Genomic DNA, 18,870 nt, shown 5'->3' with positions numbered 1-18,870 from the left:
CCCAAGAATTTAATTTTTGTTAAAATCAAACTTAGTTTAATTTTGGACCCTTTGCACTTTAATTTAGACCAATTTTAAAACTGGACCAAAAATTAAGAATCTACATACACAGTTAGATTTGGCATATCAAAGAACCCCAATTATTCAATTTTTAATGAAATCAAACAATGTTTAATTTTGGACCTCGATTTGGGCCAACTTGAAAACTGGGCCAATAATCAAAAATCTAAGTACATTTTTAGATTCAGCATATCAAAGAACCCCAAGGTTTCAATTTTTGCTAAAATCAAACTAAGTTTAATTTTGGACCCTTTGGACCTTAATGTAGACCAATTTGAAAACGGGACCAAAAATTAAGAACCTACATACACAGTTAGATTCGGCATATTAAAGAACCCCAATTATTCAATTTTGATGAAATCAAACAAAGTTTAATTTTGGACCCTTTGGGCCCCTTTTTCCTTAACTGTTGGGACCAAAACTCCCAAAATCAATACCAACCTTCCTTTTGTGGTCATAAACATTGTGTTTAAATTTCATTGATTTCTATTTACTTTAACTAAAGTTATTGTGCGAAAACCAAGAATAATGCTTATTTGGGCCCTTTTTTGGCCCCTAATTCCTAAACTGTTGAAACCAAAACTCCCAAAATCAATCCCAACCTTTCTTTTGTGGTCATAAACCTTGTGTCAAAATTTCATAGATTTCTATTAACTTAAACTAAAGTTATAGTGCGAAAACCAAGAAAATGCTTATTTGGGCCCTTTTTGGCCCCTAATTCCTAAAATGTTGGGACCAAAACTCCCAAAATCAATACCAGCCTTCCTTTTATGGTCATAAACCTTGTGTTAAAATTTCATAGATTTCTATTCACTTTTACTAAAGTTAGAGTGCGAAAACTAAAAGTATTCGGACGACGACGACGACGACGACGACGACGCCAACGTGATAGCAATATACGACGAAAATTTTTTCAAAATTTGCGGTCGTATAAAAACCTAAAAATATGCATATCTATAACTTCAATTCTTTTAAAAAAAGGAGTAAATAATGATAAAAACGTTGATGACATCACAGTCACATGTATGACAAAATTGTGTCTATGAACTGGTGGCCAAAACACTTTCAGCCAATCAGAAGACGTGTTACATCCAAAATTAAATTATTGTTAAATAGCAGATGGAATGGGAGGCAATCAAAATATATAGTTGTGGGAGGTTGCATATTACTGGGCATATTTTTTTGTATTATGAGTGATAGCCCTGGGGGTCTAAATAAAAATTCTTCCAAATGTTTAATTCTGGAACAGCCCCTATTTTAAGAGGTAGCACTATTTGATACAGTAATGCAAAACATGTAATAAACTTATCCATTGGGTTATTCCATTAAACATAAAATATCCCATTGAAAGCATTATATAAAACAAATCTCTTAACTTCCTTAGTAATTCATCATTCTAACTGACTGATCTAAGGGGAGCCCCGCTCCAGTCATGTTTCAGTGATTCCCTATAAAATCAACCAAATTTTCCCCACGAAGAGGGGGTGGGGGTCTGGATCTGCCTATGATGATTGCCAATGAGACAACTCTCCACCAAAGTTCAAATGAAGTGGATGAACCAAATTATAGGCAACCATATTCAGGTGAACAAATTTTTACTTTTGCATAGTTAAAGCTGCTTTATAAATGATCAGAAATACTACTGATGGCCCAGATGTGTGGAATGCTGTAGTAACCAAATAAATAGTACCAAGAAAATTAGTTTGTAGCTTGGGAACAATAGATATACTCACTAATTGAATATCCTGGTTAATATTCTGTATTTTAAGATTAACTGTGAGTCAAACATGTCTTTAGGGGTTCTGCTGAAAATCTATACATGAATATATATAGTACAATGTAGTTTTATGTGAAATATGAAGTTCTTGCAAGACATATACCATAATGTGTGATGTAAATTATAATGAAAACTGAAGACTATAAAAAAAAGCCGCAAATGCATTAGGCATGAAGAATTTTGACCCCATTCCCTAAAACTTTAACAACAGATATCAAAGTATTTGAAATTAAAAGTTAGCTTCATTACAACAATAAAATTGTTGTCTTACATAATTATGAATATTCTCAACAGCGAAGCTTTAGTAATTGCTAGAAAACAAACAGTATTGTTATTGGCTAGTTTAACTATGAAATAAGACTACACTACTTCATTGAGAGATCAGAAAACACTGCAGCAAGCAGTTTATATTGCTATGTCATCTATTAGTAATAGAGTCTGTCTAAATCAGAAACACTGTAGCTAGCTGGTATGTCATCTATTTGTACTGGAGTCTGTGTCTAAATCAGAATCTTCATCATCTGATAATGGTTTGGTCTTCAGTTTCTCTTCAAGTTTATTTTTAACTACATTAAGTCTTTTTAAAATTCCTTTGTAATCAAATTGCTTCCTTCTGTCACCAAAGGGGTCCTGCAAGAAGACATTAAAATGAAAAAAAATTTCACTCACAAGCTATCAGCCAAAAATATATCATTATTTCATGTAGAATAGTTGAACTTTGAAACAGTATATTGGAATTGGATATAGGAAATTCAACAGAAAACCAAATAAAATCAAGCTGGATAGCTTGTTAGCATCAAATTGGCAAATTTGGTATAAAGAATTATAAACCATGTAGAAAATTGCCTATTTGTTCCTGAACAAATAAAGGTCTGTAAAAACATAAATAAATTGCCCTGATTGGATGACAATTCCAATATTAGTCCAGTCAATCAAGCATAAATTTGACCCTTACCTTAAGGTAATTAAAACAAGATTTTAAGTTTTAATCTATAGCATTATACCCAAAATATACACAGAAAAATTCCCATAAAAACTTACTTGAGGAAAACTAAAAAATCATGATTTTAAAATTCCTATGGAGATTTGCATTGATATGGGAGATAACTCTGCAAAAAAGGCAGTTTGATGAAAATTAAATGAGCTAATAAAAGTTTTAGTCAAGGTGTTTGGTACCAACTTAAACAGGTTGTATCAAATCAGTGCTATTTTCAAATACAATAATAGATAACAGTGACTTATATAGTTACCTGCATTGATTGACCCTGTTTGGACATGTTTGAATTGCACACAGTTTCATAATATTCGTAATAATCTAGAAATGATGATTCCATCACATCACTGAAATAGATAAAAAAATTATCAGTTTAAATAAATAAGTAATATGTTTGGTAATTGAGTAACGATCTGAGAAACAATAATTCATAGACATTAAATCCTTAATGTAGGAATATACAATTTGTAAAGAACCCAATGCAGAAAGCTTTTAACACATAGTCATGTTTCTTGTCTGGATGACAAAATGGCCTTTTTAACCCTCATAAGCAAGATATGAATATTAACTTGCTTTATAGCTGCTAAAATTTCCCTAAAAAAATGATATATGCTGTCACACATTTATCATTTTAGCAGGAGTATATTATAAAATAGATTTACATAACTACCTAATTACAGCAAGTATAATATGAAGGATTTTACTCTAAAATTCAAATAATGGCAGACAGGGATATGCAGTATTTCATACAACATAGATTCTAATGTTAACAATTTTTGTCATGTTTTATTTGTGCCAAAGAAGCATACACACTCATTTATTTTCTTCAAATTCTTGAACTATCTTAATCATTTGCATTATATCATTAAGACAAATATACCCCCTATCATTAGAGTTGTGGGTTCGATCCCCAGCTGTGTCAAACATAAGACTTGAAAATCAGTATTTCCTGCTTGAAACCAAAAGACTCCAAATACTGTGTAAATTTTGACAAGCATAAAAAAATTTCTGTATGCTCAAGTAGACATCTAATCTATTCATACAGAGCTTCACTTATTTTAGAAATATTCATTAACTTACAATTTAAGTTATGAACAGAAGTTGACAATTCTATAAGAACTTTTCAAATCAATATACTTACTACAAGCTTTCAGGACATGGACATTTTCTCTCTAACATATCACATACAGCTACTCTTAATGTTTCATGACGGATGACATCATTATATCGTTGTGCATCTCCAGGATTTCTTTCCTATTAAATAGAAAAGAGAAGAATTGTGTATACTGTAAAAGGAACACTCATTACTCAACTTGTACAATTTTATTCTGGTCTATTTACATGTTAAGTTTAAGACTATTCTGCTTTGATAATTAAGTTGACTTTTAAACTGCAAAAAAAACAAACTTTTACAAAGTTAAAAATCTTGTTAAAATGAAAAAAATTATACCTGCTTTTTTTCGTAAAATTATAGAATAATGGTCCCCATAATAATCGGAAAATTAGCAAAGCCACACAGCTTTTTTTCAGATTAAATATTTGGTCATAAAAAAGTCCTTTCGATTTCTTTTAACAGAAATAAAATAATAAAATACCCATTCAAATCCTGGTTCATTGTGGTAAGGTTTCTCATTCAGTAATGACTGTATGGAAATCAAAATACTTGATAAACTTTGTGCTGGACTCCAGGCTGGACCGGCCCATGTCCTAAAAATTAGAACAAAACATTATTTTAATCAACATAAACAGTGTAAACAGTGAAACTATTTTGAGACAAATTGTTTTTGAATGAATCTTTATAATAGTTTTTACATACAATGACATAAGATATGGGCAGAAATGAACCATAGCATACTTGACTGTAATATTTGTTTATCATAACACATGTTTATTGACAGGAATAAAATTTAAATATAGAAATGGGGAATATGTCAAAGAGACAACAACCTGACTGAAGAGAAGATAACAGCCAAAGGCTACAAATGGGTCTTCAATGCAACAAGAAAATTTCAAACTAATTCTCTTTTCTTGGTCTTACCCTAAAATACTTAAACAAACTTTTCCATTTTTGTATAGATTTGGATTAAATCTGACTTCTTTGTTGCCTGTTGTTAGCAGTTTTACTCGAGGAGGTCTAATAGGATAATCTGGTGGACATCGAATTAGAAACAGGAAAAACCCTCCCTCATATGGTGTGTCAAATGGTCCTGTGATCAATGCATGAATCTGAAAGATAATTTATCAAGTTATAATACTTATATGTTTTTTTGCAAGAAACAATTTCTATAAAAATCTTCAAAAGTACATTTTAAAAGATGAAATTATTCAATTAAATACTTTGTTTATTACCTTTTGGCTATTTATCATTCAAACTCTGGTGAACAATTAATAAATTGTTGGTGTTAAATGACCAACAAATTGGTGACAAGATCTTACATTTTAAATTCTTTAACTAGAAAATAGCAAGTAAAGGGATGATTAAACTGACAACAACATCAGCAACAATGATCAGCTATAGTTATGTGTTCTCTAGATGAATCTATAAGATATAATACAAATATAAAACAAGAATGTGTCCATAGAACATGGATGCCCAACTCACACTATCATATTTTATAATGAATTGACCATAAAATTGAAGTCAAAATGCTAATTTGGCACTAAAATTAGAAAGATCATATCATAGGGAACATGTATAATTAGTTTCAAGTTGACAAGAATTCACCTCATCAAAAACTACCTTGACCAAAAACTTGAATCTGAAGCAGGACAGAAAGACGGACAGACAGATACACAGACTAAAAACCATTATGCCCCTCAAAATTACCATGAGAACTTACATCTTGAATATTTTATTGTTTCAATATGAAAGTATTGAGTCAGAGTGGTTTAAAATTTTATTATTATCTTTTTAAGTTTCAACTCTTGATAACTTGATTGAGATATAGTTGATGCGAGCTATACTATATTATAGTTTTAACATGGGTAGGCCTTATATTTGTGATTATTTTTGCCTGTGCGATAGTGAGGGCTTAAATAAAACAAATATAATGCCTACCAATGTTTAAACTACAATAAATAAAATTGAGAATGGAAATGGGGAATGTGTCAAAGAGACAACAACCCGACCATAGAAAAAACAACAGCAGAAGGTCACTAACAGGTCTTCAATGTAGCAAGAAATTCCCGCACCCAGAGTATAGCTTGCATCAATAATTCTCAAATCTGAATAGGACAATTGAGGTTATTTCTATGCAGGGGTTGAAATTAGCGCTAGTCCGGGACTAGTAAAATTTGCGTCGGACCAGTAGATTTTGTCAGCTGGTGGTCCGGCGGACCAGTAGAAATTTGTCGATAAAAATCACTGATTGCATCGCAATCTCTGTTTGTTTACAAAACAATTTACCTGTGAAATCAATTACACGGTGCTGGGGGATATTTGAATTGATCAAGTTAATTAATATCTCGGGTGAGCGTCCTTCACAACAATATAAAATGTGGAAATTTTTGGAAGGAGTTAAACCGCTGGACAAAAAAAATAAGATAACTGAAAATCAAAAGGAAGATCAAAATAAAGTCCCTTCCTGATCATTCTGCTGATGCAGAAAGGGGGTTTTCTGAGATGAAACTTGTAAAGAATGATAGGCGATCAAAATTGCGTCCAACTGTTTTATCAGATCTTTTATTCCTTATGTTTCACACTGAAGATATAGCATCATTTGATCCGGTCCCGGCTATTGAAATCTGGAATATTTCTGGACAGCGCTCCAGACGACCTAGTCAGGCACCCTATGGTCGTCGTGAGGATTGCCATTACATGGAAGACAATGTTGATATTTTTTCTGTCCTTGGTCCTGATTTTGATAAAAAAAAATCATTGAGATTACCAAAGCCTTTATCAAAATTAGAATAAACACTATTCCTTTGTTACTGTCTAACTTATGTAAACCAAAGCATCAAAAATAAAATTAAACATCTGTCATCTATATTAGTGTTTGTCAAATTAATGTCATTTTTGCAGGACCAGTAGATTTGGAGCCGGACCAGTAGAATTTTCAGTCCACTGGTCCGGCTGGTCAGTACACAAAAAAGCTTAAATTCAACCCCTGTTTCTATGTCTGATTAGTAAAAGTGTTTGTGTAGGCTCTTTCATGAACCTCCCTTTTTTTGTTTGTAACGAAGCAGACGGCTGGCACTGTGATTTTTCAGAGGGAGGAGTTTAAACAGACAGCATAAACGGTTTTTGTATGTAGGTAAAAAATGTCAATTTCCAAATGCAACACACGACAGTTATAATAAATGAATCATGTGCACCATTTAAGAGTTTGAAAGTTAAGGAAATATATTAAGTGCATGATAATTTGATAAAATTAATTTTTCTGAAGAAGTCAATATACACATGTGCAAACAAGTTTTATTGGATTTAGAGCATGTGTTTGTTCACAAAGCAAAATAAGCACGTCATATTAGTATTTCAGATGATAATTGTAAATATATGCTTTGAGAATTGGTTGTATAAACTCAATTATACACCATTTAGACAAAAAAGTAAGCAAAAAATCTAACTTTCTATTTAACAAGAGTGCACACAATGAAATGTCTGGTCTTCTTTACTAATCATTGATTTTATGTTGATAGTTCTTTATATAAATCTTTACTTAAAGTAATTAACACATAAACTTAACATGATCTAAGAAAATGAGGTCAAGGTCAGATAAACCAAACGAGAAATATATGTTCACGACACCATACAATGATTAAATGAAACAAACATATATGTACATGTTACAGTATTTGACCTATTGATTATAGTTTCTAAGAGACAGTCTTAACCAAGAAAAAATTTAATACTGACCAATGAACCATAAAAATGAGGTCATGGTCAGATAAAATATGCCAGACAGACATGTACACCTTACAATCAATCATTGCATTGAATATAGTTGACCTATTGCCTATAGTATCTGTCACAGAAACAAACTTATCATTGAAAACATTACATAAACCAATGAACTGAGAAAAGGAGATCAAGGTCTGATGATACCTTCCAGACAGACATATACACCTAACAATCCTTCCATACAACAAATATAGTTGATCTATAGCTGAAAGTTAAAGAACTAGAGGCTCTAAAGAGCCTGTGTCGCTCACCTTGGTCTATGTGAATATTAAACAAAAGAAGCAGATGGATTCATGACGAAATAATGTTTTGGTGATGGTGGTACATCTTACTTTACTGAACATTCTTGCTGCTTACAATTATCACTATCTATAATGAACTTGGCCCAATAGTTTCTGTTAGAAATGTTACCGGTAGTAAAAATTTACAAATTTTATGAAAATAGTTAAAAATTTACTATAAAGGACAATTACTCCTTAGGGGGCCAATTGACCATTTTGATCATGTTGACTTATTTGTAAATCTTACTTTGCTGAACATTAGTGCTGTTTACAGTTTATCTCTATCTATAATAATATTCAAGATAATAACCGAAAACAGCAAAATTTCCTTAAAATTACCAATCCAGAGGCAGCAACCCAACGACAGGTTCTCTGATTCTTCTGAAAATGTATGGGCAGATAGATCTTGACCTGATGAACAAATTGACTCCCTGTCAGATTTGCTCTAAATGTTTTGGTTTTTGAGTTATAAGCCAAAAACTGTGTTTTACCCCTATGTTCTATTTTTAGCCATGGTGGCCATCTTGGTTGGTTTGGCGGGTCACACCACACATTTTTTAAACAAGATACCCCAGAGATGATTGTGGCCAAGTTTGGTGTAATTTGGCCTAGCAGTTTCAGAGGAGAAGATTTTTGTAAAAGATATATAAAATTTAGGAAAAATGGTTAAAAACTGACTTTAAAGGGCAATAACTCTTAAAGGGGTCGACTGACAATTTTAGCCATGTTAACTTATTTGTAAATCTTACTTTGCTGAACATTATTGCTGTTTACAGTTTATCTCTACCTATAATAATATTCAAGATAATAATCAAAAACAGCAAAATTTCCATAAAATTACCAATTCAGGGGCAGCAACCCAACAACGGGTTCTCTGATTCATCTGAAAATTTTACAGCAGATAGATCTTGACCTGACAGACAGTTTTACTCCCTGTCAGATTTGCTCTTAATGCTTTGGTTTTTGAGTTATAAGCCAAAAACTGCATTTTACCCGTATGTTCTATTTTTAGCCATGGCAGCCATCTTGGCTGGTTTGGTCAGTCAAGCCTTCAGGCCAGGTGAGCTAAAAACAGAACAAAACACAAAACTTAACATTGAGTCAGTGAGAGAACAGTGAAAATGAGATCAAGGTCAAATAAAACTTGTGACACTGACATACAATGTTTACACCATAAAATATTTCCATACACCAAATATACATATAGTTGACCCAAAAAGTATTAGAAAAAAAGACAAAAACTTACCTTTACCACAGAACCATGAAAATGAGGTCAAGGTCAGATGACATCTACCAGTTGGACATGTACACCTTACAATCATTCTTTATACCAAATATAGTAGACCTATTGTTTATAGTATCTGACCATGAAAACTTAACCTTGTTCACTGATCCATGAAATGAGGTCAAGGTCAAATGAAAACTGTCTGACAGGCATGAGGACCTTGCAAGGTACGCACATACTAAATATAGTAATCCTATTACTCATAATCAGAAAGAAATTAACATTACAAACATTAATTACTTTTCTTTACGTAGTCACTGAACCATGAAAATGAGGTCAAGGACAATGAACATATGACAGAGGGAAATTTTGTAAAATAAAAGGCATCTATGAAGCATCCAGGTCTAAAATATATAGCTTATAATAAGTTTTCAAACACTGCTGCCACCAGATCACTATCCCCATATTGAGCTTTCAGCGACAAAAGTTGCAGGCTCAACAAAAAACAAATAAAAAATCTTAAGAAGTCTAAAAGAGACAGAAATCTTATATACATGTACATGTACCTGCATTTTTAAGTAAGGCTGTATGTTATTTTTTACCTTTGTCATGTCTTCTTTGTCTGGTACTATACAGATAAAAGGTGGTGGTTCATTATAAATAGCCATAATGTCTCTGCAAATAAATCAAATTGACCATTATACGTAGGTACAGCATTCTTTCAAGTAAGCATTCTAAAATTGATCCTAAAGTGAGATTAAACAAAAATACAATACTGACTATAATCAAGACTACAGAGATTGGGTCATTCACCTGCATATTAGAACAATGCAGGCCACTTACATTAAACAATCATCATTAAATGGAATAGCTCTAATAAGAGTTAACTTACAATTTCAGGCATTTTGACATATTTGTAGATCTATCTTATCTTGCTGATGTTTTTTCCTGTCTAAAGTTTCTATCTCTCTATATTAATTAAGGTAATGTGGTATGATTGCCTTGGAGACAACTATCAACCAAAATTAAAATGTTGGATATTAAATGTTATTTCAATCTTAGTTTTTGATTGTATGTTTTAAAGATAAAGATTTTTTTCTCAAAAATCTTAGACAATCATTTGCTTTTAATACTTTGGCCATACTCAATCAAAGTAGGCCTTGGACTACTGTCAGAATGGTCCAAATAATTTTGCCGTTTAAGGCTTTTATATTGTTTTGCCTTGACACCTTATACGTCATTATTAACATATTTTGAAGTTAGAGCATGTTTGAATTTAATAAAAAAAAAACATAATTCATAAAGAATTCTCCCCTTTCACAGGTAATGCCTGCTCATATTATAATAGCCTTGCAAGACATCGTTATTATGGGGACGAAGTCCCCAATTACGGTAGAAAAATCAATAAAAAAAAAAAATATGGAAAATTTCACAAAATTTTTAATTCTACTATAGAACTCAAATCTACTTCCTGTTCCGGTATTCCACGCATTTGCACAGATATCTGTCTTGTTTGCATGAAACTTTGAAAAAAAATTATATTTATCAGTCTAGTAAAATATAAGATTTGATCTCAATACAAATTCAATTCTAATAATTGTTTGATATGAAAAAAACGTTACCTGAAGAAAGCGTTTCTTTTGTTTACATCGAATATGACGTCATAACTTAAAGAAAGTCACAGCTAATTCCCTAATAACAGAACCAATATCGGGAACGTTACGTACGGTATTTCGGTTTATTTTATCAACATGATTAAATTAAAAAAAAATTATATGGGGACGAAGTCCCCAATTACGGTAGAAAAATCAATAAAAAAAAAAATAAAAAAAAAAAATTGGGAAAATTTCCCGAATTTTTCATGGTACTAATGAACTCAAAATCGTTAACTTTTTTTTTCAGATCTAGTTCCTGTTCCGGTTTTCCCGCATTTGCCCAGAAATCTGTCTTGTTTGCATGAGACTGAATTTTTTTTTATATTGATCAGTCTAGTAAAATATAAGATTGGAACTCGATAAAATTTTAATATGATAATTGTTTGATTTGAAAAAAAAACGTTACCTGATGAAAAGGTTTCTTTTGTTTACATTGAATATGACGTCATAACTTAAAGAACGTCACAGCTAAATCCCTAACAACAGAACCAAAATCGGGAACGTTACGGTATTTCCGTATCCTTTATTAACATGTTTGAAGTAAAAAAAATATACATACAGACTTCGTCCCCATTCACAGGTTATGCCTGCCTCATATTACATACAGACTTCGTCCCCATTCACAGGTTATGCCTGCCTCATATTATTTGGACTACTGCTAGTACTGAAATGACTACCATAACAGGCATCCCACTTTGAAAATGTAGGGGATTTTTTTGCTTGAAAATGACTCTTTTTAGAATTATAAGACTATCTGCGACATGTCGGAGTGTTTTGTGAAGCTTATTAAATCTTGGTTTATAATAATCTGTGGTATTGACATTTTTATTTGATAAGTACCTGTAGATCATTACCTGTAGAATATTTTATAAGAAAAAATATAGGTGCTCATGAGTCATGACTGTGTAAAGTCTAAAGAATCTTTTTTTTATTTATTTATAAGTATTTTTTTTAAAAGTTATAAGGTATTTATCTTCTCTCTATTTTAAAGAACCTTTTTATTCTGAGAAAGCACTGCTGAGTTGGTTTCTCATTTTCCCAGTCTCTACAGGTACAGGGATCCCATTTATCAGATATTTTTTCCAAAAGATCTCCTGCATCACTTTGTGTTGTTTCGTCTGCACTGGAAGTCGCCATCTTGTCTACTTTCACATTGAGAAAATAATATGTGTGAATTTTAAATCTTTCAAACATAATAGTTTAATACTTAAATGAGTATTTTTTTTATATTTTTTGCCATGGTGAGCATACTTAAAAAATAAAAGATGTGTTATTATAAACAATTTTAGTTAGAGATTAAAAAGAAAAATCATATTCTAACAAAAGCTTTACATTCTATTCATAAAATACCTTTATTCAAACACATCAGTGATCACAAATTCATAAACGTTTGTCTAATGTTTACAACACGTAATTACCTAAAATAACCAACCAATAGCTAACTGCAATTGATATTTTTTATATAAAATTGACCAATAGTATGAAGGTATTTTTGCCGATCGTCAGCAAACGTAGGTGGTACGTATCTTTCGTATTGACTACGTAAAATAGGAAATTTTGGTTACAGTTTCAGAAAAATTCAAGTGAGTGAACAGTCGATTCTAGCTATAGAAGTGGAGTATATTACAATAGGAATATACCAATTAGAAAGTGACCTACAATTTGTAAGTTGTTGAATCATACTGAAAAAAGAAAAACACATTTTTACCACTCAAAAGTTTACTGCATGTAGTTTTGTTTTATAAAACTTGCATCGACAATTTTCATTGAACAGTTGATAATATAATTGCAAAGTCAGGAAAAGATTTTCGATAACTTTTGTTTAATTTATCAATAATCTAACAATGGAAAGGTTAATATCTGCTCCTTGTTTACTAGATGACCTAATGGACACCGGCATCATCAATGTGGACATCAACTTTGGTGAACAGAAAGATGATGCATTGAAGAAATCACCATACCACGAATCAGACAGTGGGGTTAGTATTATGAGTAGTCCACAGCATTCAATAATATCTGACTTTGAAGATGACATTTCTTTCAAAGCTCTGTCCCCTCCGTGCTTTGAAAATTTTGACAATCTGTTGGACACCGAACTATCTAATTACTTAGCTAGTGAAACTGACAGTAATGATGCTACTGATTTGGAAGTAGCAAGCATTGTGTCTGTTTCACCAGTTATTCCAAGTTATTCAGCCGAATATGACCGTCAAGTGTCAAATACCTCCCAGGATTCAGATAACGATTGCCAGAAGCGAGTTCCTTCCAAAACAACTGTAGCAAAGCCAAATCCAGTTATCACCAGTGACACAAAAAATAACAAGTTCTCTACTTTACCAGCTGTTAAAGTGATCAAAGTAATAACTGCGCCAAGGACAACATCAAGGTTTCAGATAGATAAAGAGATCATTGAAGCCATTGATGAGAAAAACCAGAAAAATGCGAAACAAGCCAAAATGAATCGTGAAAAGAAAAAGGCATATATTAAGAATCTAGAAGATGAAGTTGGTTCATTACAATCTGAAAATGCCAATTTAAATGACAAAATGGGTAAGCTGGAGCATCACAAAAATGCTCTTGAGGAAGAAGTAGAATATCTTAAAAGTGTTCTAGCGAATCAAAGTACATTGTCAAACTTGCTCAAAAACATTCCAAATGCCAATGTCAAACTAACAAGTTCTTTTAGGGAACGCAAAAGAAGTGCTGCACATGACCATGACTATCAAGGGAAATCTAAACATTGCAAGAAATCAAAATCTGCAGGAGTTTGTCTTCATGTTGAGAACGAAAATGTGTCTTTGGAGTTTTGTGCATCATGTTCAAGGAATGCACAAGGAAGTAGCAGTTGAAACCAATTCATTTGTTTAAATGAGGATGAGGCAATTATGTACAAATGTACATATATGTTTGTTATGTCCATCAACTGGGCATAGACTAATCCTATTGGAAGGTCAACTGTGAATACTGGTAAAGTACAATGGTGCTATAAATGATCACAGCACCGAGTTAAGGTTTTAACAATTACAAAAAAATGGTTTGAATATTTGTAAAAAGTGAACATATGTATATACATGTATACAATGTATCATGATCATGTATTATATATTAACTTTAAATAATTCATAAAATAATATTGTAAACTGTTTTAGGCTTTTTGAAAATAATGTAAAGTTTTTGAAAGTCAGTAAAGATATGTAAAATTACCATCATTGTCATAGTCAACATTGCCATATAAATGCCTCATATATAGAAGAAAATATACATTTTGAAACTCTTCAGATAATGGACAGATTTAAAGCCTAAAACTGTATTTAGATATATGTTGTAAATTGATTTATGAAGATTATTCTAATGACTATTACAGTTCTTTTGACAGATTGCTGATACCATTGAGAACCTGAAGGCTGATAGGATACCAATTCTTCAGCTCTTTACCATATTTGGTAAGGTCTCTTTCATGACACCACCTTTTCTAATAAGGAAAGGTGAAATTGTCTCTTAAAGGGGGATTTGATACTTACTATTTTCCAAAAGTATTTCAGACAGTTTAAAAATGTTTTGATATGAATAAATTCTACATCCTTTTTGCACTTTTTGGCTAAATGTAAATGGTTATCATGGTTATCCTTTATTCAAGTTTTATTCTATAAATTTGAGGCTGCATGTGTAAAAAAAATATTCAAAGTTTATATAGCAAGATTTGTAACAAATTCAAATTTTTCTGCTAGTTTTCTATGGCAAAAATATGATTTAAAATATATCCCTGTATTCTCTGTATAAATAGTCATTATGCATGCAATGTACATCATGTACATTTTGTAATAGACATGAATTTAAGTTTTTCTTTTGTTTGTCATGTTTGTTGAATCATTTTTCATTAAAAATTATGAAAATACCAATGGTTGTGAAAAAAGGGAATATTTAAAAAAAAATCCCCAAAATTTACCTGCTGTTTATTATACAAATTTTGCACCCAGAATTGTAACAGTAAGCAATACTGTTTCAAATTACAACATTTCCTTTGCATGTTCATCTTTGTAGCTGGAAATTGTTTTTTTTTTTTATAATTTTTTAACATTTGCAGATCCAAGGGGGGGGGGGGTTCTGGGGCTTGGAAACCCCCTTTTCAAAATGGCTGGATATGCCCCTGTTTTATGAAGAAAATTTCTCAGTGATCATTCACACACATGAACAATGATGAAGTACAATGTATAATTATTTTGCTATTATTACAAAATGCATTCAATGCCATTGAAATAACTTTAATAAGTGTGTTTTTCATCTTTTTAAAATGTAATGTAGATGTCACAATGACATTCTATAAAAGATTTTGTATGCAGTTATACCTTTCATTTATGTTTTAAGATTTAGAATTTTGAAATTCCAACTTCTAGATATATAAGAAATATGCATTAAAAGAAAATAACATTTAAACATGATAAGTATGCTTTCAAATGAAATTCTTCTATTTGATGAAGTTTGGTATACATTTACATGAGCAGTATTATGAAACTACAATTTTTTTTTCTGAAACTACCATAATAAAATGAAAAAAGAAAAGATTGTGTTATTCTCTTTTATGCATAACTTAAAAGTTCACATTACTTAAGGATGAAATTTTTACTATTCAGTTGTGAATCCTGTTGGTGAAATGTTTGGAGCCAAGTGAATGTAGAGAAAGAAAGAAAAGCGTTTCCGGGAATTAAAATCGGGTAGTATCAAGAAGGTGATATACAGTTGTAGGCTGTGAAAATGAAAAATTGGGGGATTTTCAAATTTTCAGTAATGTAAAAAGATTTTTTGGCATCAGAAATGCATGCTTGTTATCACAAGCCTCAAAATTGGGGTTCAAAAATTTTGGGATGGATAATTATTCACCAAAAAAATTGATTTCTTCAAAGAAATTTATGAGAATGGATTTTAAAAGGTTTGAAAGAAATTTTGGGTTACTTTTTGGGCATTCACAGATACTTATCTGTAAAAAGGTTATAGTTATTATAAGAAACTTATTTGTTGAAATTTGTTACATTTAATGCAGTGCTATTACTTGATATAAATAATTGTATTGTTAATATTGCATGTTACTGTATTATAAAGATAATGACATGATTAAAAATGTTTTGTTTTAAAGAAAGTGTCTCATTTTCCTTTTTTTTCCCATAACTATGTTTTAATAAGTATCTTTACAGAAGAATGCAACAAACTGAGCCATTACAAGCATGACAAGGTGCAGCATATATATCTGCAGTAAATGGTTGAAGAACATGGTAACTTATGTTAATTCACAATCTGACAATTTAACGGTACATACAAAAAATGCAAGGGAGAAAAATATCCTGAAATGAAAGATGATTGTATTTAGAACAAAAAAATGTAAAAAAAAGATTTAAACAAAAAACTTACACACTAAAAAAAGGTCAGGCAGTTCCTACAAGAATACAACTGAAATTGCTGCTTATTGACATTTAAAACAGAAGGTTTAATGATAGAATGGTGATCTTAGATAGGTTATTGTCACAGCCGTAAGAAAGAGGCAGAATGTGAGACATTAGTATTACTATATGAATCAAACAAAGATTAATTTTGTTCCTTTGGACCTCAATGTGGATCAATTTAATATTGACCTATTGCTTATTAAGATACAGACTTGACAAGTATGAAGTCTAAACCTTGATCTTTCTGTGACTTAACTATTTGTATAAATCTCTATATTTCAGAAGGAATAAGATCTGGATGCACCATACATTGTACCTAGTATGCAGATGCTTCATCTTATGAACTTTCCATTGCCATATGTTCACTGTCCTTGACCTCATTTTCTATTTTAGTGACTGGTTGATTTGAAAATAATGTCTAGTTTTCTGGACATGTGTACATGTAATACACATGCATTAGTAATAGCTAAATAGTACTATATTTGGTATACCTAATTATTATAACAGATCTCAACCCCTTTTATTGGATGGAAGATCAGGGTTTAGACTTCATACTTGTCAAGTCTGTATCTTATATAAGCGATAGGTCAACTATATTTGTAAACGATGGTGTATGTGTATTGAATGTTTGTAAGGTTTGTTGGTAGATTTAATCTGACCTTTACTTTATTTTCATGGTTGATTGGTCAATGTAAAAAAAAATATTTATGCCCTCTTGGTATTTCAATTGATTGAAATATAATTGAACATTTGGACGACTTTAGAAATTTTTAAATTGATCCACGTTGAGGTCCAAAGGAACAACATTAATCTTTGTTTGATTTCATAAAAAAATTAATTATTGGGGTCCTTTGATATACTAAATCTAACTGTGTTTAGTTTCTATTTTTTTTCAAATTGGTCTACATTACGGTTCAAAGGGTCAAACAAAAATAATTTTTTGGGTTTTCTGATATCCTGAAATAACATATATTTAGATTCTTATACAACCCCCAAAAAAATTCAGGATTGTATAATGGTACGATGTCGTCGTCTGCATCTTCCGAAGACACATTGGTTTCCTGATAATCACTTTAGTTTAAATGAAAAGATCTTTATGAAATTTTCTCAGAAGGTTCAATACCACTAAAGGAAGGTTGGGATCGATTTTTGGGGATGATGGTCCCAGCTGTTGAGGAATAAGGGGCCCAAAACAAACATTTTTCTAGTTTCAGGATAATGACTTGTGTACAAGTATTTCAATTGCTCTGAAATTATACCACAATGTTTAAAACCACAAGTACAAGGTTTGAATTCATTATAGGGGTTATGAGGCCAAAGTTTAGGAATTAAGGGCCAAAACAAGCATTTTTCTATTTTCCATTCAATAACTTGTGTATTATTGTATGGATCTCTCTGAAATTGTACCACAATGTACCATATATCAAAGGGGAGGCTGGGATTAATTTTTGGGTTAATTGTCCAAAATATGTAGGAACTGGGGCTAAAAAGAAGCATGTTTCTTGTTTCCAAATAATCAAGACAATAACGTGTTTAAGTGTATGGATCTCTCTGAAATTGTACCACAATGTACCATATATCAAAGGGGAGGCTGGGATTAATTTTTGGGTTAATTGTCCAAAATATGTAGAAACTGGGGCTAAAAAAAGGGCTAAAAAGAAGCATGTTTCTTGTTTCCAAACAATCATGACAATAACGTGTTTAAGTGTATGGATCTCTCTGAAATTGTACTACAAGGTTCAATACTACAAAAGAAAGCATGGGATTAAGTTTCAGGGTTATTACTCTAAGGGGTTTTATTATAAAATTTCGAATTTTGCAAAGTTTTAAGAAGAAATCTTCAATTGCACAGTATTGTGCAATAGACTTGTTGGATCTTTGCTCACATTTATTTTGTGACAAAAACCTATTTTATGTCAAACATTTGATCACAATCCAAATTCAGACAGTATCAAGCTTAAATATTGTGACCAAATTTGCCCCAACTGTTCAGGGTTTTGACCACTGGTGTCGTTAAAGCTGCACCCTGCGAAGCACCTTGTTGATTATGGGGATCCAGTTTTCAAGTAGGTCCAAATTAAACTAATTGGATTTTAACAAAAATTGATTTCTTGGTACTTAGATTTTTTTATTTCAACAAAATGTAAACATATGGAGGTTTTTTTATTTTAGTTTCTTGTGTACAATTTGGAAATAAGTATGGCGTTCATTATCACTGAACTAGTATATATTTGTTTAGGGGCCAGCTGAAGGACCCCTCCGGGTGCGGGAATTTCTAGCTACATTGAAGACCTGTTGGTGACCTTCTGTCTGCTGTTGTTTTTTTATTTGGTCGGGTTGTTGTCTCTTTGACACATTCCCCATTTCCATTCTCAATTTTATTCTTTGATATGCTGAATCTAATCATGTATTTAGATTTTTGGTCCCCATTATCCAGTCTACATTGAGGTCAAAAGGGTCCAAAATTAAACTTTATTTGATTTCATCATAATTATTGGTGTCTTTTGATATGCTGAATCTAATTGTATTTAGTTTCTCAATTT

General features: G+C 31.6%; 2 protein-coding genes across 2 annotated transcripts; one reads left to right on the top strand and one right to left on the bottom strand.

Moving 5' to 3' along the window:
- Positions 1-1,246: 1,246 nt before the first annotated feature.
- LOC134706809 (ubiquitin-conjugating enzyme E2 Z-like) lies at positions 1,247-12,133 on the bottom strand. Its single transcript, XM_063566103.1, has 7 exons — positions 11,887-12,133; positions 9,840-9,912; positions 4,870-5,057; positions 4,427-4,538; positions 3,973-4,085; positions 3,088-3,178; positions 1,247-2,467 (listed from the first exon to the last, which is right to left on the bottom strand). The coding sequence occupies exons 1-7, from the start codon at positions 12,084-12,086 to the stop codon at positions 2,312-2,314; spliced, it is 933 nt and encodes a 310-aa protein (XP_063422173.1). The 5' UTR covers positions 12,087-12,133; the 3' UTR covers positions 1,247-2,311.
- A 239-nt stretch (positions 12,134-12,372) lies between these two features.
- LOC134705672 (uncharacterized) lies at positions 12,373-15,657 on the top strand. The gene is made up of 4 exons (XM_063564391.1): positions 12,373-12,410; positions 12,444-12,475; positions 12,771-14,335; positions 15,524-15,657. The coding sequence occupies exons 1-3, from the start codon at positions 12,373-12,375 to the stop codon at positions 13,739-13,741; spliced, it is 1,041 nt and encodes a 346-aa protein (XP_063420461.1). The 3' UTR covers positions 13,742-14,335; positions 15,524-15,657.
- Positions 15,658-18,870: the final 3,213 nt, after the last annotated feature.

This window comes from Mytilus trossulus, chromosome 2 (assembly GCF_036588685.1).
Source record: "Mytilus trossulus isolate FHL-02 chromosome 2, PNRI_Mtr1.1.1.hap1, whole genome shotgun sequence".
NCBI lineage: Eukaryota > Metazoa > Mollusca > Bivalvia > Mytilida > Mytilidae > Mytilus > Mytilus trossulus.
The sequence above is the reverse complement of the archived record's forward strand: the minus strand, read 5'-3'. Positions and strand labels throughout refer to the sequence as shown.

Coding starts and splice junctions, on each gene's coding strand:
- LOC134705672 (XM_063564391.1), top strand. CDS start 12,373: ATGAAGGTATTTTTGCCGATCGTCAGCAAACGTAGGTG. Junction 12,411..12,443: donor ATCGTCAGCAAACGTAGGTG/GTACGTATCTTT, acceptor TACGTAAAATAG/GAAATTTTGGTTACAGTTTC. Junction 12,476..12,770: donor ACAGTTTCAGAAAAATTCAA/GTGAGTGAACAG, acceptor CTTGTTTACTAG/ATGACCTAATGGACACCGGC.
- LOC134706809 (XM_063566103.1), bottom strand. CDS start 12,086: ATGTTTGAAAGATTTAAAATTCACACATATTATTTTCTCAATGTGAAA. Junction 3,179..3,972: donor CCATGTCCTGAAAGCTTGTA/GTAAGTATATTG, acceptor TATCTATTTCAG/TGATGTGATGGAATCATCAT. Junction 2,468..3,087: donor AACAGGGTCAATCAATGCAG/GTAACTATATAA, acceptor GTCTTCTTGCAG/GACCCCTTTGGTGACAGAAG.